This window comes from Mustela nigripes, chromosome 9 (assembly GCF_022355385.1).
Source record: "Mustela nigripes isolate SB6536 chromosome 9, MUSNIG.SB6536, whole genome shotgun sequence".
Taxonomy (NCBI): Eukaryota; Metazoa; Chordata; class Mammalia; order Carnivora; family Mustelidae; genus Mustela; species Mustela nigripes.
The window spans coordinates 37,048,494-37,063,512 of NC_081565.1; the positions used below are offsets into that span (position 1 = coordinate 37,048,494).

At 39.5% G+C, this 15,019-nt stretch overlaps 1 protein-coding gene across 4 annotated transcripts in view; it reads right to left on the reverse strand.

Annotated features, from left to right (window-relative positions):
* Positions 1-15,019, reverse strand: part of UBAP1 (ubiquitin associated protein 1) — a 65,567-nt gene that overhangs the window by 23,390 nt on the left and 27,158 nt on the right. For all 4 annotated transcript variants that reach the window (XM_059411480.1, XM_059411477.1, XM_059411479.1 and 1 more), the window contains one exon: positions 6,987-7,027. In XM_059411480.1, coding sequence (XP_059267463.1) covers positions 6,987-6,989 — 3 coding nt within the window. In that variant the 5' untranslated portion in view covers positions 6,990-7,027. The remainder of the gene's footprint in view (positions 1-6,986; positions 7,028-15,019) is intronic.

Sequence of the window (15,019 nt, forward strand, 5' to 3'; positions counted from 1 at the left end):
CAGGGGCGCCTGGGTGGCTCAGTAGGTTAAAGCCTCTGCCTTTGGCTCGGGTTGTGGTCTCGGGGTCCTGGGATCAAGCTAGGCATCGGGCTCTCTGCTCAGCAGGGAGCCTGCTTCCTCCTCTCTCTCTGCCTGCCTCTCTGACTACCTGTGATCCCTGGCTATCAAATAAGTGGATAAAATCTTAAAAAAAAAAAAATAAAGAAATAAAGAAATGGCAACAAAGCAAACAACCTTTTGAATGGACAGAAGACTACCGTAGTTTAATTAATGATCATACTTTGAGGATTATAAAGAACATATTTTGCAAATATAACTGTGCCTTACAAATTATTCATTTTAATCCAATAAATCAAAATACATATAATTAAAGACAACAATTTCTCATTTCTCATTACACCTTATTTTTTAAATAGATTCAATAAAACTCAATTAACTACATGGCCCAGAGAATTAAACAGTGTGACTAACAAATTTCCAGCTTACCCCAAATACTTTTCAGTTTCAGTCTTTATTACTGAATATCTTTCTAAAATGTCTAGCTCACTTTCTTAAGTTCAGTTTCAAGAAAGAAAATAAGTCTATCTCTGATGGCTATGGCTGTGTCAGTTCCCTGAAGTCAGTTTCAACACCTGACCTTGCATTATACCACAGTGGAAGAGAACCGGCTAAAAATGTAGTAAATTAGGATAAATTCTCAGAAAGCATCATAGTGATTTCTTTCTTTTCAAATTGCTGATATGCTTATAATCTTGTCACTGGCATGTTTTTCTGCAAAAAAGTTGTAATTCCAGAGAAGAGGAGAGATGAATTCATAATGGAGGGTAGAAACCAGATTATGCTTAATTCAGGTTTTACTGTGACTTCAAATTGAGGATTCAAATTGAAGTTTTTGAAAAAGACCAAGAGTAAAGACCAAACTTAAAATTTAGTGAAAAATACAATTCCATGACCAGGTATCACTATCTTAAAGCCATTAGGCTGGTTTTAAACTTAGATTAGGGGAGCCTGGGTGGTTCAGTAGGTTAAGCCTCCAACTCCTGATTTCAGCTCAAGTCATAATCTCAAGGTTATGAGACTGAGCCTCATGTGGGGTTCTATGTCAGCACAGAGTCTGCTTGAGATTCTCTCCCTCTGCCCCTTCCCCTGCTGGTGCATGCACCCCATCTTTGATAAATCAATCAATTAATTAATTAAAGTTGACAGACACACATGAAGACAGATTCACACAACATTATACAGATATCTGCTACAGGATGTAAAGTTACAAGAAAATGCAACTCATACCTTAACAACAAAAGCCAGATAACCTACAAAATCAGCTCCCCCCCTCCCCAAAAAATCAGCTTTTTAAGATACAATGTCTGGCATTCAATCAAAAATAAGACACACAAAAAAGCAAGAAAATGTGATCCATCATTAAGAGAAGAACCAGTCATCAGACCCAAACTGAGGGATAGCAAAGATATTGAAATTATCAGAAAGGCTTAAAATAACTGTAATAAATATACCAAAGGATCTAATGGAAAAGATGAACATGTGTAAGCAGATGAGAAATTTCAATAAGAGACATAAATATAAGGAAACAAAGCAACAATGCCAGAAATGAAAAATGCAGTATCAGAGAGAAAATCTTTGATGGTTCATAACCAGGCTGTCCTGATAATCAGAAAATATTTAGCAGAGGAAAGAACCAGAGACCCTGAGGGTAGGTCAAAAGAAATTAACTGAACTGAAACATAAAGGTGAAAGAAAAAAAAAAAAAGAACAAAACGGAACAGAGCCTTAAGAGATATTTAGGACAGTATCAAACAGCCTAATATGTTATGATTAGAGTCTTAAAAGGATAAGAGAGGGGCACCTGGGTGGCTCAGTCATTAAGTGTCTGCCTTCGGCTCGGGTCATGATTCCAGGGTCCTGGGATCAAGCCCTGCATCGGGCTCCCTGATCAGCAGGAAGCCTGCTTCTCCCTCTCCCACTCCCCCTGCTTCTGTTCCCTCTCTCGCTGTGTCTCTCTCTGTCAAAAAAAATAAATAAAATTAAAATATATATATATTTTTTAAATTAAAAAAAAAATTTTTTTAAAAAGGGGGGGCAATGCAAAAAACAATGGGGCAGAAGTAATATGAAAGGAAATAATAGCTGCAAATTTTCCCAGAGTGATAAAAGATATCAACCCACAGATCCAAGAAGTTTAGCTAATTTCAAGCAGGATAAATACACAGAAAATCATACGAAGGCACATCACAGTAACAATGCTGAAAACAAAGATAAAATTCTTGAAAGATGGTGGGGGAAGGGGAGCAATGATTCAATGATGGCCAATTTCTTTACATTACACTGTAAAGCAGTAACAGATCAACTTTAAAAACAATTTAAAATAAAACATCTTCATCACTCAGCAGAAAAAGTATTTCAATATCCTAGGAGAAATTAAACCAAAGGCATAATGAACCTCCTCCCTAAGAAGTTAGCTACCTCAACGGTCATAAACAGGACAATGTGGCTTTTCAAAGGAAAGAGTTTAGTTTTATTAAGTTTTATCTGATCATACAGACTTATTTTTTTCCTAAATTAGAATCTCAAGGAACTTTCTCAGGTATTAAAAAAGGAATCTTTTTGTTGAAACTTTTTTCTCCATTTAATTTATTTAAGATAGAGCGAGAGAGAGCAGGGGAGGGGCACAGGGAAAGGCAGAGGGAGAGGGAGAAGCAGACTCCCTGCTGAGCAAAGTGTACCATGCTGGGCTTGATCCCAGGACTCCCTAGATCATGACCCAAGCCAAAAGCAGACTCTTAACCAACTGAGCAACACAGGTGCCCCTGTTAAAACGTTTTTAAAAACCCACTTCTGGGGGCACATGAGTGGCTCAGTTCAATAAGGATCCACCTCTGGCTTTCCCTCTACCCCTCCCTCAATGCTTACACAATCCCATGCACCCACACACTCTCTTAAAAAAAAATAAATAGGGCGCCTGCGTGGCTCAGTCGGTTAAGTGCCTGCTTCAGCTCAGGTCATGGTACCAGTTTCCTGGGATCAAGTCCCACATTGGTTGGGGAGTGGGGGGTATTTCTGCTCAGCAGGGAGCCTGCTTCTCCCTCTCCCACTCCCCTGGCTTGTACTTGGTATCAAATAAATAAATAAAAGCTTAAAAAATAATAATAATAAAATCTTAAAAATAAAAATAAATGTAAAAAGTGACTTCTGGAAAATAACTTTTTCTTAAATAAAGTGGAAAATACGTTAAAAACTAAAGAGAAGTAACATTTTAAAACACCAGACTCCCAGAAAGGCCTGATTTAAACTGAGCCAAGGGTTTGCAATTTACATAATATAATACAAGCACAATATTTTTAAAGGGCTATAAGAATTAACTGCTTATTCTCTTATTCTGTCATTTAGGGATATGTAGTTATTAATGACAGTGGAAGAAGTTCTGCCTTAGTTGAAAAAGATGAACTTGAGGAACACCTGGGTGGCTTAGTTGGTTAAGCATCTGCCTTCAGCTCAAGTCATGATCCCAGCTTTCTGGGATCCAGTCCTGCATTGGGCGCCTTACTCAGCGGGAAGCCTGCTTGCCCCTCAGCCTGCCATTCTCTCTGTTTGTGTGCACACATTTCTCTCTCTCTCTGACAAACAAATAAATGAAACCTTTAAAAGGGGGGCGGGGGGGCTGGGTGGCTCAGTGGGTTAAAGCCTCTACCTTCAGCTCGAGTCATGATCCTAGGGTCCTGGGATCGAGCCCCGAATCGGGCTCTCTGCTCTGCGGGGAGGCTGCTTCCTCCTCTCTGCCTGCCTCTCTGCCTACTGCGATCTCTGGTCTGTCAAATAAATAAATAAATAAATCTTTAAAAAAAAAAGTAGAGGGGGGGCACCTGAGTTGTTCTCGTTAAGCATCTGCCTTCAGCTCAGGTCACGATCCCAGGACCCTGGGATCAAGCAGCACACTGGGCTCCCTCCTGAGAGATAACCCTGCTTCTCCCTCTCCCACTCCCCCTGCTTGTGTTCCCTCTCTCGCTGTGCCTCTGTCAAATAAATAAATAAATAAATAATCTTTTTTTTTTAAATGAACTTGGAAAGTAAATCAAATAGTAGTCATAGCACAGGATCTAGTCAGCCCAAATATTTAAAAAGACAAAGAGCAATTTAATATCCAGTCACAATAACAAATGTTACCTCCTTCTCCACATCTCAAATGCCCTGAAAGAATTATATACACACATACACTCATTAATCCTAATGAACCAGTCAGATAATACCTACCTTAGGGAGATTCAATCCACAGGCCTATAAGCTAGGCTGTACCAATCAGATCCTCCCTTGGCCAAAAGACAGAAAAACTTTTAGCTACATGATGTTAGCCACTTAAACTGAAAGATCAAGTAGCAAGCAGTATAATAATGGGGGGTGGCCATTTTTGACCCTACGTACTCTACACAAGTAGGTCAAAAAAGCAAGTCTATAAACAGAAGAATAAAAATGGAGCACACCTGCAGAGAAAAGCCTAAGAAAAGGCTATGTAGCTTCCTGAGAGATGAAGGGAGTATGAGCCTTAGCTTCCTGGCTTTCTAATTTCAGCTCTGTAAGACCAGGCTGAATTTGATTTCCTGCACTCAGATGCCAACAAGATTGATATTCTCCCCCCACCTTTTTTTTTTTTTTGCCTATTCCCTTTAATTTCTATTCCTTAAACTACATAATATCTAAAAATAAGATTTTTTACTCTTAAAAACTCTAAAGCTACATACATTCAAGTAAGAGCTCCGCAGTTAAAAGCAGAAGCTGAAAAAAGAAAGAAAAAAAATCTTTTCTCAGGGCACCTAGGTGGTTCAGTTGGTTAAGCATCTGACTCTTGATCTCACCTCAGGTCTTGATCTCAGGGTTGTGAGTTCAAACCCCACGCTGGGCTCCACAATTAGCGTGAAGCCTACTGAAGAAAAGGAAAAGGAAAAGGGAAAGGAGAAAGGAGAGAAGAAAGAGAGGAGAAAGGAAAGAAGAAAGGAAAGGAAAGAAAAAAAAATATTTCTCAAATTTTACTCATGTAGAATGCTTCACTTAAACAACAAAATTTTGGTGAGGAATGTAAGGAGATGGAGAAATTTCTTAAAAAGTTACTGAGTCCTTAAAAAAGTGATCCAAAAAAAAAGTGATCCAGAGGCAACTTCAGATCTACCTCTCTACTATCATTTGAATACTTTTAAAGTATTGTCTAATAATCCTTAGACAATAGGAAATACCTTACCTGGCAGATCTGATGCCTAACCTGCTATAAAGAATGCAAACTCCTGGAGCACCTGGGTGGCTCAGTCAGTTAAGTGTGTACCTTTGGCTTAGGTCATGATCCCAGAGTCTTGTGATCAAGCCCCGCATTGGGTTGCCTGCTCAGCAGGAAGCCTGCTTCTCCCTCTCCCACTACCCCTGCTTGTGTTCCTTCTTTCACTGTCTCTAATAAATAAACAGTATTTTTAAAAAAAAAAGCAAATCCCTGAGCATGACTGACTTAACTCCAAAATGACTTAACACATACAACTGATGTATATAAGCATATGCACAATGGTAATTCAAAATACTAAACTGTTATATGAAATATGCAAACAAGTTAGAACCCCAGTGACTGCTGCTGCAGCCTGATTGAGCTGACTGATTCAATCAAGCAACCAGAAGAGCATACCAATGTATGCTGCCATGTAATCTGGCAAACCATTCTTACAATGACATGCTTTTAAAAATGGAAGGATATGGGGCGCCTGGGTGGCTCAGTGGGTTAAAGCCTCTGCCTCCAGCTCGAGTCATGATCCCAGGGTCCTGGGATCGAGCCCCGCATCCGGCTCTCTGCTCTGCGGGGAGCCTGCTTCCTCCTCTCTCTCTGCCTGCCTCTCTGCCTACTTGTAATCTCTGTCAAATAAATAAATAAAATATATTTTTTTTAAATGAGAGAATAGCTTTAAAAATCTTCATTTTGGGGGGGCACCAGGGTGGCTCAGAGGGTTAAGGCACTGCCTTCGGCTCAGGTCATGATCTCAGGGTCCTGGAATCGAGTCCCGCATCGGGCTCTCTGATCAGCAGGGAGCCTGCTTCCCTCTCTCTCTCTCTGCCCGCCTCTCCGTCTACTTGTGATTTCTCTCTGTCAAATAAATAAGTAAAATCTTTAAAAAAAAAAAAATCTTCATTTTTTTAAGTGGGGAAGAAGCACAGGGCAGAGACCATCTTAAGCAGGCTCCACGCCCAGTACAGAGCCTGAAGCAGGGCTTGATCTCAACCCTGAGATCATGACTTAAGCAGAATCAAGAGTCAGATGCTTAACTGACTGAACCACCAGGCATCCTCAAAAACCCTTTTCAAATAACTGTTGTTTGGATTTCTGGTATTTAATTCTTATCTTCTACTGTATGAAAAGAGAATCTAACTTTAATTCTTAGGCACATCCATTCCTCCCAAATGCAGATAATAAAGCTTATTGAAAGGTTGTATCACAGAAAAGGATGATAAACTATTCATTTCAAATACAAAATTGTAATTACTACCACTAACATGTCTGTAATTACTGATCATGGTTTATTTGTAGTCATTATTTCCTATGACTGTGGGGCAGGAAGGGAGGATGACAGGGATAGACACTAAAGCAAAACATTATTAAGTACTAAGTTTTAGAGTGTTTCACACCTGAGACAACGAAAAGCTATGACCAGAGAGTAACAAAGGGAATGTTAAGGACTTCAAAACAATAAAAATAGATAGGCTCCCCATCCATCTCTGGTAGTTTCAAGTACAATAACCACAGAGACTCTAAAATGTAACTAACTACTTCAATACTTCAATATTACACAACCTGAAATCCAGTAGAATGTATAGGCTACACTGTTGCACAACTTTTTCTCAAGTTGTTCATTTAAATAAACAAAAAGGGGCATTTACCTAACGCTAAGTGATTTCAAATCCTCAGAGCAAATCATAACTTAAACCATGATATCTAACAGTCCACTTACCATGAAAATCTGCACCCAACTTCTTAGAAGCCATTTAGAACCTGAAAAACAAAGAAATATTTTTAAGCACAACATGCTCTGAGGGGATAAGAACAAATCATTATGAGAATATTGAGACTACAAAAAAAAAACCCCAGAATACAGTCTTCAAACTTCTCAGTCCCAAAATCTCAAAAAAGGAGAAAGGTAGAGATACTTGTTTTCTAGAGAAAAGTTAAATATTTCTAAAATCTGTATGTTCTAAAAATATATGTGTGGGGACACCTGGGTGGCTCAGTCAGTCAAGCGTCTGCCTTTGGCTCAGGTCATGAACCAGGGCCCTTGGATGGAGCCAGATTTCAGGCTCCCAGCTCTGCAGGTAGTCTCCTTCTCCCTCTGCCTCCCCCAACTTGTGCTCAGGCTCTCTCTCTCTTTCTCTCAAATAAATAAAATCTTAAAATTTTTTTAAGTGAAGGACAAAAACATAAAACCACACATTTGCATTTTCATTCCCTATAAAAGTAGGTCTGAAGTCCTGTCTCAAACAAATAATCTGAGCTCTTAAACCTAAAAGTCGGTCTACTGCCCTTGATATGTTGATATGGTATTTATACCTGTAACTTAAGAATATAAGCAGGGGGGGGAAATGTAAGCAGGAAAAAAATTAAGGTTAGCTCTATGAATTTATTGTCTTTTGTCCATTAGCCTATTTACAATACACTGTAAGGCATCATACTGAAAATAATCTATTTCAACCAAAAGTTACAAAACAAAAAAAAGAAAAGTATATTGCACCTATCTTGTGAAAACTATTCAAAATAGAATTAAAATTTGCATACGATTTTTTTTTTTTTAAGAAATTAACAAATTGGGTGCCTGAGTGACTCAGTCTTTAAGCATCTGCCTTTAGCTGGGGTCATGAGCCTAGGGTCCTGGGACGGAGCACCAGGTCCAGCTTCCCACTCTGAGGAAGCCTGCTTCTCCCTCTCCCACACTCCCTGCTTGTGTTCCTTCTCTCGCTGTCTCACTGTCAAATAAGTAAATAAAATCTTTTTTTTTTTTTTAAATAAGAAAGAAATTAACAAGCTGATCTTTTTTTTTTTTTAAGTTTTATTTATTTAAGTAATCTCTATACTCAACCTAGCGTTAAACTTGTGACCTGAGATCAAGAGTCATGGGGCTTGAACTTGTGACGCAAGATCAAGAGTCTCGTGCTCGGGGGCGCCTGGGTGGCTCAGTGGGTTGAGCCTCTGCTTTTGGCTCCAGTCATGATCTCAGGGTCCTGGGATCGAGCCCTGCTTTGGGCTCTCTGCTGGGTGGGAAGACTGCTTCCCCCTCTCTCTCTGCCTGCCTCTGCCTACTTGTGATCTCTTTCTCTCTCTCTCTCTCTCTGTCAAATAAATAAATAAAATCTTAAAAAAAAAAAAAAAGTCTCATGCTCTTCCAACTAAACCAGCCACACACCCCTATGTACTTTAAATGGATGAACTGACAGGGACACCTGGGTGGTTCAGTTAGTTAAGCTTTCTGACTCTTGATTTCAGCTCAGGTCATGATCAGGGTCCTAAGACCAAGCTTTGCATTGAGCCCCCAATCAGCTCCATACTCAACACGGAGTCTGCTTGCCTCCCTCCCTCTGCTCGTCCCCATCTCTCTCTGTCACACTCTCTAAAATAAATAAAATCTTAAAAATAAATAAATGACATGGAGGTTCCTCATTCAGCTCAGGTCGTGATCTCAGGGTCCTGGGATCAAGTCCCACATTGGGCTCTCTGCTCAGCAGGGAGCCTACTTCCCTTCCTCTCTCTCTGCCTGCCTCTCTGCCTACTTGTGATCTCTGTCTGTTAAATGAATAAATTTTTTTAAGAATCTTAAAAAGAAAAAATTTAAATTTAAATTAAGAAAAAAAAAAAAGTTGAAAATAGAGCTACCCTACGACCCAGCAATTGCACTACTGGGTATTCACCCTTAAGATACAAATGTAGTGGGCGCCTGGGTGGCTCAGTGGGTTAAAGCCTCTGCTTTCGGCTCAGATCATCATCCCAGGGTCCTGGAATCGAGCCCCACATCAGGCTCTCCGCTCAGCAGGGAGCCTGCTTTCTCCTCTCTCTCTCTCTGCCTGCCTCTCTGCCTACTTGTGATCTGTGTCTGTCAAATAAATAAATAAAAATCTTTAAAAAATAATTTAAAAAAAAAAGATACAAGGTAGTGATCTGAAGGGGCATGTGTACCCAAATGTTTATAGCAGCAAGTCCACAATAACCAAACTATGGAAAGAACCTAGAAGTCCATCAACAGATGAATGGATAAAGAAGATGTGGTATATCTATATCTATATATATACACATACACATATATACATACATACAATGGAATACTATGCAGCCATCAAAAGAAATGAAATCAACATTTGCAACAATGTGGATGGAACTAGAGGGTATTATGCTTAGCGAAATAAGTCAATTGGGGAAAGACAAGTATCATATGATCTCCCTGATAAGAGGAAGTGGAGATGCAACATGGGGGGTTAGGGGTAGGAAAAGAATAAATGAAACAAGATGGGATCGGGAGGGAGACAAACCATAAGAGACTCTTAATCTCATAAAACAAACTGAGGGTTACAGGGCAGTGGCAGGAGGGAAGGTGGGGAGGGAGAGGGTGGTGGGGTTATGGACATTGGGGAGAGTATATGCTATGGTGAGTGCTGTGAAGTGTGTAAACCTGGCAAGTCACAGACCTGTATCCCTGGTGCTAATAATACATTATATGTTTCTAAAAAAATTTTTAAATTATTAAAATAAATAAATAAATAAATGGATGGATGGATGAAATTGTACACAGTGTAACACAACTACAACATGGACCAATCTCAAATGTATTATGGTAAGTGAAAGAAGCCAGGCTCCAAAGGTTACATACTATATGATTCTACTTATATATAACAAACTACAGGAATAGAAAAGAGGCAAAACTATAGGAAAAGTAATCTAGTTACCAGGGACTCTAAAGGGTAGAAAATATTATGTATGGAGCACCTGACTGGCTCAGTTTATAGAGCGTGTGACTCTGATCTCAGGGGTGTAGATCTGAGCCCCTTGGATGTAGAGATTATTTAAAAATAAAATCTCTTAAAAAATGAATAAAATTTTTTTAAAAAGTGGCTGCCTCTAGGTGGTAGGACTGGGAATAATTCATAACAGTTCTCTACGGTTTCTGAACATTCTACGGTAAACAGGTATTTATTTTATTATTTATTTTATTATTTTTTAAGATTTTATTTATTTATTTGTCAGAGAGAGCATGAGCAGGGGGAGAGGCAGAAAGAGAAAGAGGCTCTCCACTGAGCAAGGAGCCCAATATGGGACTCGATCCCAGGACCCTAGGACCCTAGGATCACAACCTGAGCCAAAGGCAGATGCTCAACCAACTGAGCCACCCAGGCATCCCTATTTTATAATTTCTTTAAAGCTTTACTTTAAAAGTTTCAGTTTTCCAGCATGATGTGGGGACAAAATATTCCGGTTGATATTCTAATCAATTCTAGTGGAGAGCTAAAATTATAAAGTATATGGATCATCCATTTTCAAAGAAGTAACAAACCATGCTAAAAATTATTAAAATTGGGGCGCCTGGGTGACTCAGTCCCTTAAGCGTCTGCCTTCGGCTCAGGTCATGATCCCAGGGTCCTAGGATCGAGCCCCACATCGAGCTCCCCGCTCAGCGAGAAGCCTGTTTCTCCTTCTCCCGCTCCCCCTGCTTGTGTTCCCTCTCTCACTGTGTCCCTCTCTGTCAAATAAATAAAATCTTTTTTTTAAAAAAAGATTTAGAACTTTTGTGTGCAGAAGATATTTCACTGGCATACATGCTACAAAGCCATCAAAATGTACGTAAATCACAATACTGTGAGACTCCTAAAACCAAGAAGATTCTTCGCAGTCTGACCCTTCACACATTGGCACTTAGCAGAAATGTGCTTCAGTCTCTGGTGGGGAAAAAAGCAGTATTTAAGCACCCACCAAAGACAGGTGCGACACAGAGATGCAGAAAATGAGCATTTTCATCTATGTGTCGCTAGTATTTATTAATACTATGGGATATCAGCTGTTGGAAAAAGCGGGTGTTTTTGAGGTAAATGGGTTAGGAGAAACTCCTTGAACCTCTGATTTAAAAAATAATTTTGCGGGGCACCTGGGTGGCTCAGTGGGTTAAAGCCTCTGCCTTTGGCTCAGGTCATGATCCCAGGGTCCTGGGATCGAGCTCCACATCAGGCTCTCTGCTCATTAGGGAGCCTGTTTCCCCCTCTATCTCTGCCTGCCTCTCTGCCTACTTGTGATCTCTATCAAATAAATAAATAAAATCTTTAAAAATAAAATAAAAATAAAAAATAATTTTGCAAACAATTCCCAGAAGAAGCTAACTTCATAAATATTTTAAGAAGTTTCAACAAATGGGGCGCCTGGGTGGTTCAGTGAGTTAACCTCTGCCTTTGGCTCAAGTCATAGTCTCAGGGTCCTGGGATCGAGCCCCACATGGAGTTCTCTGCTCATCAGGGAGCCTGCTTCCCCCCTCTTTCTCTGCCTACCTCTCTGCTACTTGTGATCTCTCTGTCAAATTAAAAAAAAAAAAAAATCTTAAAAAAAAAAAAAAAGTTTCACCAAAAGTCGGCTCTACACCCAACTTGGGGCTTGAACTCATAACCTAAAATCAAAAGTTGCATGCTCTACTGACTGAGCCAGCCAGGTGTCCCTAAATGGATTCTTAATGGCTTTTTTTGAAAAGGTTCAAACAAAAGATAACCCACAGAATGGAAGAAAAATATACTTGCAAGTGATATATCCGATAAGGGGACTGTATCTAGAATATATAAATAACACCACAACTCAGTAATAAAAAGACAACCCAACAAGAAAACAGGTAAAAGAATACGAATAATCAATTCGCCGAAGAAGACATATACAGATAACCAAAAAGCACATGAGATGATGTTCAATATCATTATTCCTTAGGCAAATACAAATAAAAAATTCTCCTCTGTATCTCCCATGTTAAAGCATGCATATTATGTGCAAAAAAGCAAAATCTCTATTTAAAAAAGTTAGAATTAAAATATAGTACCCCTATTACTAAAAAAAGGATGTAAATTTTTTTAAGATTTATGTATTTATTTATTTATTTATTTTTAAGATTTTATTTATTTATTTGACAGAGAAAGATCACAGGTAGTCAGAAAGGCAGGCAGAGAGAGAGGGGAAGGGAAGCAGGCTCCCTGCTGAGTAGAGAGCCCGATGCAGGGCTCCATCCCAGGACCCTGGGATCACGACCTGAGCCAAAGGCAGAGGCTTTAACCCACTGAGCCACCCAGGCGCCCCAAAAGGATGTAAATTCTTTAAAAATATGCCCCAACACAGCTGATAATATGCAGATTTTATGGGGGGGGGGCTTCATTTTTTGTGTTTTTTTTTAAGTTTTTATTCATTCATCTGTTTGACAGGGAGAGAGAGAGCACAAGTGGGGGAACAGCAGGGGAGGGAGAAGGAGAAAAAGACTCACCACCAAGCAAGGAGCCCAACATGGGGCTCAATCCCAGGACCCCAAGATCACGACCCGAGATGAAGGCAGATGCCTAACCAACTGAGCCACTCAGGTGCCCCTCTAGGGGGCTTCTTTAAATATTAAAATAGTTTACTGAATGCAACTCATGTTTCCCACAAACCTTAAGAATTTAAGAAATTCAGGGGCACCTGGATGACTCACTTGGTTAAACCACTGCTTGGGTCATGGTCCCAGAGTTCTGGGATCAAGTCCCATGTCAGGCTTCCCCTGCTCTGCAGGGAGCCTGCTTCTCCCTCTCCCTCGGCCTGTCCCCCTGCTTGTGCTCTCTCTCTCTGTGTCAAATAAACACAAAAATCTTTAAAAAAATTTTTAAAAAGAATTTAAGAAATTCATATTTGGTCACTTAGAGTAAAAAGATTTTCTAATGTCTACTATGCAGTTAAACTTCACTCTCTCTAAGACCAACAGCATTTTAATAGTTACTTAGGGTCAATTCTTTTTTCCTGAAACATTGGAGAAAAATCAAGTGAGAAACATATATATATATATATTTATATTTATATTTCTTATCAACTTCCTATATTTTATTTAATTATAACCATTTCTTATAATACCTTTCTATAATCTAAATGTTCAAATTGGGGAAATGATTGAATAAGCAATGGAAAACTCAAACGTAAGTTGCAATGCAATTAAAAATGATTATTAAAAACACTGGAAAAATAAGTATAACATTCTTTCTATTGAGATTTATTAATCTAAGAGATAGAGATAGCATGTGCTGGGTGGGCAGGAAGGAGGAGGGGCCAGAAGGAGATAAAGAATCTCAAGCAGATTCCCCACTGAGTGCAGAGCCCAACAGGGGACTCAATCTCATGACCCTGAAATCATGAGCTGAGCCAAAACCAAGAGAGAAACACTGAACTGACTGAGCCACCCAGGCCCCAAGTATAAGTTATAAAATGCTTTTACAAGTTGAACTGAATTACTTAACATGTTAAAAATGTACACAAAACAAGACTGAAAAAAATACATTTGCCCCCAACATAAAACTGTTAAGTGCTCATAGGGGGAAAAAAATCCTAAATAATCATAAATTTCCACTAAAAGATATATAAATGCATATATTAAAGGAAAAATATCAAGTAGAAATAAGAACACATTCTTTTGGGGGGGCAGACTTTTTTTTTTTTTAAGATTTTATTTATTTGACAGAGAGAAATCACAAGTAGACGGAGAGGCAGGCAGAGAGAGGGAAGCAGGCTCCCTGCTGAGCAGAGAGCCCGATGTGGGACTCGATCCCAGGACCCTGAGATCATGACCAGTGCCAAAGGCAGTGGCCTAACCCACTGAGCCACCCAGGCACCCCTAGGGGGGGCAGACATTCTTAACTCTTAAGATTTTACACTAATAAAATGTAGACGTCCCTGAGGCACGAAGGAACTTAACCGCAATGTTCTATTTTGCCAGTTCAGTGCCATTTCAATTCAACTGCTACAGAAAGAAAAACCAGTAACTTAAAATTTTCACTAATCAAAAACATTCAAGAACAAAAAGAGTCGGGGAAACAGGTGAAAAGAACAGAACTATAGGAGAGGAGGAGCTAGACTGCAAGAAACAAAAGAGATAGAACAAGTATTGGAACAAGAGCAAGGTGAGGAGGGTAGGAGTAGAGGACCAAGAGAAAAAGCAAACACCAACCAGCCAACACACAGGCCCTTTCCAAGGGGGAAGAGAAAGCCCAAGGCAATTGTCTGATGGTCTCATTTTCTTTCTTCCCTTTCTTATATCATTAAATTCCTATTACATGAAATTACATTCTTACAAAGTTTCCTAATACATAGAAATTGAGTATCTCAGTAAGCTATCACAGTCACACATTATACTGCAATAAGAGCTGCAATGAGGAATTTCCCCAGATACAAATTAATCCAGGAAACTCTCTTACAGAAAAAGATGGCACTGGGAATCAAATTTCAAGTCTAAAAACAAGTTAACACCCATACAACTAGCATTCATACCAACATGTATATGACAAAAATCACACATGTAACGGCTATTAGTATGTCAATACAACACTATACTATATTCATCAGAAAAAGCTTTATTTTCTCACAGATCTCAGAGATATTTTGGAGTCTTAGTTCCTTCAACAGTAAAATAAAAGGGTAGGAGACTGAATAATCGGCCAACCCTAAACATACCACGAATCCGTAACAGAAGAATAAAAGAAAAGTAAAAATATTTTGTTCCCAAATTAAATATTTAGTATTCAGAACAAGTGACATCATTTCCTATACACAGTAACTTTTTAAAAAAAGTTTTATTTAGGGGCGCCTGGGTGGCTCAGTGGGTTAAGCCTCTGCCTTCGGCTCAGGTCATGATCTCAGGGTCCTGGGATGGAGCCCCGCATAGGACTCTCTGCTCAGCAGGGAGCCTGCTTCCTCCTCTCTCTCTCTCTCTCTCTCTCTCTCTCTCTCTGCCTGCCTCACTGCCTACTT